Here is a 7,772-nt window from a genome sequence, read left to right on the forward strand (position 1 = left end):
TCCAGTAAATTTGGGGAGAAAGCACAAGGAGTACTTTGCACTTGGTCACCCATGGGCTTACCCTGGGAACTAAATCTAGGCATATGCCAGAACAACCCTCATACTACTTCCGTCAAAACATGGAGAGCTGAGCCCAAGCAAAAGGATCTATCTGTCAGGGACGCCACAGGCACTGCACAGCTAGCGCTCACTCTCCAGCACAGACAGGTGCCATCTCCCTAGGTGGCTAGAAAACTTTTTTAAAATCTCAATACCAGGTTTCCCCTACAGAGCATTGTGAAAGATGATTTAGCTTAGGTTTAAAAATAATTTCTTTAAAAGGCAGCATCTTCCCAATTGTTAATTAAGTCACAGGTGTGGACCATTTTAACAGTATGTGATGGAAAAAAAAAAAGCTCAATATGAAAGTGTCCCTACTGCCAATGACAGTGACACTTTAGCCTAAGGAAGGTCACCCCTCCTTGAAAAGAGCCCTTGGTAAGCCATCAAAACGTTTATTTAAACTGTGTTCTAGCCAGGGATGGTCCCATAGTCCCAGTTCTTGATAGACTGGCGCAGAAGAATCATGAATTCAAATCCAACCTTGGTTTCACAGTAAGTTTGAGGCCAGCCTGGGCTATGTGAAGCCTTGGTTCAATTAAACAAAACAAAATGAAAAGTCTATTCTGTAATCCTATAGTGTGCCAAGGATTTTATGTGTCTGTAAATCTGTGGAGAATGGGACCACTGGGTCATATAGCTAATAGTAACAGAACTAAAGCCGCCTGCCTGACTCTTATCCATGAATAAAATCCACCCTGACTTTGTAATATCTTTATTTTCCACTCTCTGATATATAAAGGTCATTTTGGATTTTCTTCTTGCATAAGAAAATACAGAAGTGAGAGAGGTGGATGGTTTCCTGGGCTCCCCAGGCAGGAGTAATCTTGCTTCTCTCTGGATTTCTGTGGGCCTTTGTGTATCTCTGTGTATAGCTCTCAGCGTATTGTCTTACATCTGGAGCTGGGATTCAGACTAAAGCCAGAGAGTGTAACATCGTCCCCTCTGCATGTTCCAAAGCTACACTGAGCCACTGAGCTGTATCTGAACCAAAAACTGTGGTTTACAGGGACTTGCCGGCTGGAGATGCTCTGACCTCTCTGAGGAGAATGGGACCACAGAGAGGCCGTGTACTCCAGAAATCAGAGTTATCATGCCACGGTTCTAATCCCAGGTTTGGTGTTGGTGCTGTGTAACCTGAGATGCTCAACACAAGAGGGGGAGGACATCTCACAGGGCCACAACCTTAGATAAAGAACTGCAGGCAACTAAGGGACACTGAGAGCAGGAGAGACAGTCTTCCCCAGGGAAGAGCACACCAAGTGGTTATCCAGTACCAACTGGTCAGCTCTGAAAACATACGTGAGTAACATATGGATTGAGCAGGTGGTATTTTGTGTGTGTGTGTGTGTGTGTGTGTGTGTGTGTGTGTATGTGTGTGTGTGTGTGTGTGTAAATCAATTAAAGAAATAGGCCATGAATTTGAGAGAGAGCAACAGGAATTCATGGGATGGGTTATAGGGAGGAAAGTGAAAGCAAAAACCGGTATAATTTATACTTTAATTTCAAAAAATAAAAATAATGTTTTTTTAAACTAAAGGTAGAAAGTGATAGGAAAATAGACACTTGTGCTTCATGTACATAAATACCCACCCCGTACTCACACACATGTTGAGGGTGGTGTCTTTCTCCCTGTCTGCCACAGAGACCAGTTGGATCCATATACACTGTTTCTGGCTCAGTAGTATGGGTGTCCCATGTTTGACTGCCCACACTGCAATGAATCCTAACATCATTATCAAAGTTCTGTAGGGTATCGTGGAATCATTTGAAAGGCCAAAGAGGGCCAGCTTGGAGAAGCAGATAACTTGGAGCCATATTGACTTAGCAGAAGCATCATGGAGAAAACCGATGAAACCCCAGTGTGATTGATAGCACTGCCCTCAGGGAGCTCACAGTGCATGAGGACCAGTGCCTGGTACACAGGCGCCACAAGCTAGGGTGAGGTAGTTCGAATAGGCATGGCCCCCATAGAATCATGTGTTTGGAAGCTTGGCTCATATGGAGTGACAAGATGTGTCCTTACTGGAGTAGGGGTAGCCCTGTTGGGGTCAGCGTGTCACTGTGCACTGTGGAGGTGGGCTTTGAGGTCTTATATGTGTTCACAATCATGTTCCCCTGCAGATCAAGACGTAGAATTCTCAGCTCTTCCAGTGCATATCTGCCTGCACACTGCCATGCTTCCCGCTATGATGGAAAGGATTGAACCTCTGACACTGTAAGGCAGCCCCAATTAAATGTTCCCCTTTATAAAAGTTGCCACAGTCATAGTGTCTCTTCACTGTCTTAAATCCTAAGACATAGGGTGTGCTGCTGGGCTACATCTTCAGACCCCTGCAGTTCGGTCTTCCTAGCTTTCGTAATACCCAATACGATAGAAATGCTACAAAAATGAATAACCCTGTAGTGATTAAGAAACAATGGCATAGGGGGAGGGGCATAAGTCTAACTGTGGTCAGTACAGGAGCATTTTCCCCGAAACATTGTTATATGGCTGAGTCCCAGGTTATAGACCCTCCCAAGTATGAATTTATTTCTGTGTGTGATGAAAATAGCATTGTCTTTGTGTTATGTGGGTTGGGGGGCTGACATGTGTAGAGCACGAGGGAATTGGTGCCAGTACATTCACCATCCCAGCATTCACCACTTGGTGAAGAAGTGAGCTCAGGAGGCCATTAGAGTCTGTTTCCTTACTCACTCGACTTCTGCTTCTTAGTCCTTCTACATCCGACTAGAAAATGTTTCTTTCAACGCTGAAATGGCTGAGCTAACCTTGTTGCTGTGAAAACGGGCATAATTACCAGTGCGTGATGACCAGCGCTCAGCAGATACGTGTTTAATGAAGACCTAGGAACCTAATAGAAGTGGTAAGGACTCTCACGTTTCATCTTTAAGATATATTGCTGCTCAGACTTGGCGGTTCAACACTTGGAAACTCAGCACTCTGGAGGCCGAAGCAGGGGCATTGCAGTGAGTTAGAGGCCAGTCTGGGATATATATATATATGTATATATATATATATGTATATATATATATATATATATATATATATATATATTTCCAGGTCAACTTGGCCTACAAAGTGAGTCCCCCATTTCAAAGTAAAAATAAATAAATAAAATATACTCATACCCCAGTGAACTGACGCTTCGTTTGAATGCTGCATTTTGAGATATATCTAGAAGTAGGAATTTTTCTTTCATAATTAAAAAGGCATTTATTTTATTAAAGAAGAAAGGAAGAGTAGGAGGGAAGGAAGGAGAAGGGAGGAAATTTAAAGAACTAAAGGGGACAGAAGGAGAGGGGAAGGGAGGAGAGGGGAGAAGAGGGGAGGGGAAAGGAGGGGAAGAGAAGGAGGAGGAGGACGGGAGGAAAGTGCCAGTGAATGGTCAGCTACAAACAACCTATAGCACGAGACCCATACTTAGTTTAATAATTGACAGTTACTTTTGAAGTTCATCACTTTTGACCAAGCATTTTTACTTTTTATTGAGTCTTGAATATTACATTGCCCATCCTGCCACCAGCCACAGTAACAATCCTCCAGACCCACAACTCCCTTATATACCCCCAAAACAGCAGAATCAAGCCTGGGGTTTCTACTCTTCATGTTCCACCCAAGGGACAGACTTATGGGATCGGAAGGAACTACAGATACAGCCGGGTTCCTGACAAGGTGAGCAGCAGTGGACAGAGTGACAGACACTACAGCATGCTCCTAAGCCAAGCGATGGCCTGTGCACCCAAATGGCTCACTGACTGAGGTTTTGACCCATGAGATAAGACAAGGTTTTACCATTTAAAATAGTTTAAGAGATTTTTTAAAATAATATTTTATGGCACACAAATCTTATAAGAAATCTCGCTCTTCCACAGGAGGCCTACACGCCGCCACTTGTGCCGCCACCATGTCCCTAGTGGTCCCCAAGAAGTTTCAGCACAGTCTGCGAGTCCTCGACACCAACGTCGATGGGCAGCGGAAAATAGCCTTAGCTATCACTGCCATTAAGGGTGTGGGGTGGAGATACGCTCATGTGGTGTTGAGGAAAGCAGACATTGACCTCACCAAGAGGGCTGGGGAGCTCACGGAGGACGAGGTGGAGCGTGTGATCACCATCATGCAGAACCCACGACAGTACAAGATCCCCGACTGGTTCTTGAACAGACAGAAGGATATGAAGGATGGGAAGTACAGCCAGGTTCTGGCCAACAGTCTAGACAACAAGCTGCGCGAAGACCTGGAGCGGGTGAAGAAAATCCGAGCCCATAGGGGGCTGCGCCACTTTTGGGGTCTTCGTGTCCGGGGTCGGCACACCAAGACCACTGGCCGCAGGGGCCGTACTGTGGGTGTGTCCAAGAAGAAATGAGCCTTTGGGCCTTTGCTGTTAATAAATAGTTTATATACCAGTGGGGGGAAAAAAGAAATCTCAATATGTCTGTGCACAAATAAGCTTGTCTGGAGCACAGCCAAGCTCCTCCATTTACAGATTATCTATCAGCTGCTTCCCACGGCGGAGATGGGACTGAGTGACCGCGGTTACTGTGTGCCCCAAATGCCTACTACATTTCCACCCTTTCAGAAAAAGCTCGCCAGCCATCTGAAACACTAGACGTTTGCTGAGCAAATAAATATAGGCATAAGGGAATGAAAGAACACAGGACTTTAGAATTTAGTTTTTATACAATGTCAGACTAGTTTGATTTTTTAAAAAAAAATCTAAAATTAGCAAAACTACTCAAAACCTGTTCTCTCATTTTTACCCAGTGTTACCCAAATGCCATGGCCCACATAACATGTAAACCACAGACGGCCTTCATTTTCCAACCTATGATAAATTGGTGGCAAAATGAAGTCAGAGCCTTCCCTTCCTCCTGTCTCTGCCCTTTTCAATGCATCTCTACAACCCTCTGAGCTACCAAGAGAAAGACTCCATGCCCTCAGCAGCTGCACCTGGACTGGCCTTTGGCTTGCTCAGCCAATGACCATGACATAAATCCTGGGGGAAAGGCTCAGTGGTGTGCTTGCTCTACAAGCATGGGGACCCAAGTTTGTGTACTCACTACCCAAACAAAAAGTAGGGCTGTAACCCCAGAGTCAGGACATGGGAAAGGGCAGCCAACCTAGCTGAAGCAGTGAGTGAACTTCCAACATAAGTGGCAAAGGCTGGGTGAAGGTAATAACGTAGACAGCAATAGAGAAAAGCACCCAACATCATGCTATGGCCTCTGCATGCATATGTATGGCTGTGCACGCAAGCATGCCACACATGCTTATGTCATACAGAGAGATACAGAGACAGAGGAATGACAGAAAGGATGGAGCCCTTGGTTCTTTTGAGCCTAGGCTTCAAGAAATGGACAGAGCACTGTGTTCTCTACTCATCATGCTGGGAAAGTGTTCCTGAGAGTTCCTGGCCAGGCTGGATCACCAGAGGATGATAGGCTAAGTGAAGAAGAACTGAGGCCAGCCCATTTAAGTACCTTATAGTGAGAGGACCCAAGGTCTATAAAGTCACCTGACTTTCCTGATGCTGATCAGAGACATGGAAGTGAATGCTACTGTTGGGATCCTTAGGAACATGTCTTTGTTGTACACGTACCCTTCTCCCATTGGTTGGGGTATTCAGCTGTGACAGGGGACTTGCTTTGTCTAACATCCAGACCTCACAAACCACAGAAACACCAAGCTCAGTCACACACGGCCATGATTCAGGCTCTGGAGCTTTTTAAGTCTGAGATCTAGAAACATCTGTGCCCCATTGTTTTACCAATCTGGACTTAGGGACAGGGGATTTCCTTAGGAACATGTCTTTGTTGTACACTTATCCTTCCCCCATTGGTTGGGGTACTCAACTGCGACAGGGGACTTGCTTTGTCTAACATTCATGTCTTAGCTTGTCAAGCAAGATGTCAGTTGCCCGGGTACATGTCTCTTTTTGCCAAGTAGGCTGTCAATTCCCAGGAAAATCTTGGGAACTTAAACTTTACTCAACTCCTACTTAAAGCAAAAGCCTTATTCCAAATAGTTTCTTGCATCGTTGCTGGCGTCTGTCTTACGTTGGGGTCCATCGCGGGGGCAGGACCAAAAGCAAATGCCATAAAAACTTATACTCAGGTGTAGGGTGCTGCTGGGTGGTTGGTTTGGGTCCAAGCTTACTGGGGGTAACTGTACAAAGCAGTTCTCCCGACTTCTATGGTGATTGATTTCCAATGGCACAGACCATGTAATCAACTTGGTCATGAGAAAGTTTCTAGTAACAGCAGAAACAATATATGAAAAAGTATCCTTATTAATAATGGCACAAAATGGCAGATTAGCCAGGTAACAGTTACCTAAGCCTTAACATCTTACCTAGACCTTAACACCTACCAACCTAGTTCAGAGCAGTATCACATCCCAGCCCATCCAATGAACCATGAGCAAAAGTGAGTGTGACTGCAGAGTGCCACTTCTGTGTTACACAGCACAGCTGTGGCAAGGGGTAGCATATATAGCATCCCTTTTCTGTAACCATTCTTCTCCTTTGTTGCCTGCAGAAGCACGGCCGCAATGAACATCTATCGAACCGTCATGGTAGCAGCAATAAGAGCTTCCTCTGAAGTGTGCCATGGCCAAGCAATGTGCTGGACTTGCCCTTCATTTTCTCATCTAAGCCTCCCAAAAGTCTTCAGAGGTTTGATCATCGAATTCAATCCTCATGTGGCCGCTTCTCCTGCATGTGCACGGAACCTGCACTCACTTCTGATGGAGGAAATGCTGCAGGGATGATAGAATGTCATGACTGAAGCTGACATCCCTCTTAAGTCATCCTCTGTGGCTCTCAATTGCTTACCTGCAGCCATCATGTTATGCAATACCCAGGAAGAGGCCCCCGTGGAGAGGAAAAGGAGGATGGTATCCAGCCAAAAGCTAACTCTCAGCCCAATGAGTCAGAGCAAAGAGAGACAGTCAGACACAGACAGAGACCCAGAGACAGAGAGACAGAGGAGCCAGAAAGTGGCCCCTCTCTTGGTTTGGTCTTAACAGGGTTCCCACTTCCACTGACACCATTAATACAACCTGACAAGAGTCCCCAAGCTAGAGGGCCCAGCAAAGAGCTGCTGTTTGAAACTTCTGAGCACCAGAGCAATTTAGTGTGCAGATAACTAGCAAGTCTTGTTGACTTTGTGTAGATGAGAAAGCTAGAGCTTGACAAGGTAGGCAAGTCTATAGTTACACAGTTAACCTCGCTATACCCAACACTGGACCTGCTTCTTACAGAGGTCTGGCCACCCCTCCCACATCAGCCCCCGCACTCATGTGGTCTTCCGGTCCACAGTTTGTGGTCTCCTCAAAATTCCTGCTCTTGGGCTTTCCCTTCCCTTGTTTTTCCTCCCTGCCTGCCTTCCCTCCACACACTGCCTTCCCCCACACACACTGCCTTCCCACCTGCACACTGCCTTCCCACCTTCACACACACACACAAACACACACACACACAAACACTGCCTTCCCCCACACACACCGCCTTCCCACGTGCACACTGCCTCCCCCCTCCTTCATCCCGTATTTCCTTCCTCATTTCCTCCCTACCTTACTACCTTCTTCTTTCTCCTTCCCTTCCTTCCTCCCTTTCTCCTTTCCTTTCTCCATCCTTCTTTCCCAGGCTTCTGTAGGGTCCAATCCTCATCCT

The 7,772-nt window shown here is 46.0% G+C and overlaps 1 protein-coding gene across 1 annotated transcript; it reads left to right on the top strand.

Moving 5' to 3' along the window:
- The first annotated feature begins 4,007 nt into the window (after positions 1-4,007).
- Rps18l2 (ribosomal protein S18 like 2) lies at positions 4,008-4,506 on the top strand. The gene has a single exon (XM_039098133.2). It carries the CDS (start codon positions 4,008-4,010, stop codon positions 4,464-4,466), a length of 459 nt encoding a protein of 152 aa, XP_038954061.1. The 3' UTR covers positions 4,467-4,506.
- The last annotated feature ends 3,266 nt before the right edge of the window (positions 4,507-7,772 follow it).

This window comes from Rattus norvegicus, chromosome 19 (assembly GCF_036323735.1).
Source record: "Rattus norvegicus strain BN/NHsdMcwi chromosome 19, GRCr8, whole genome shotgun sequence".
Taxonomy (NCBI): domain Eukaryota; kingdom Metazoa; phylum Chordata; class Mammalia; order Rodentia; family Muridae; genus Rattus; species Rattus norvegicus.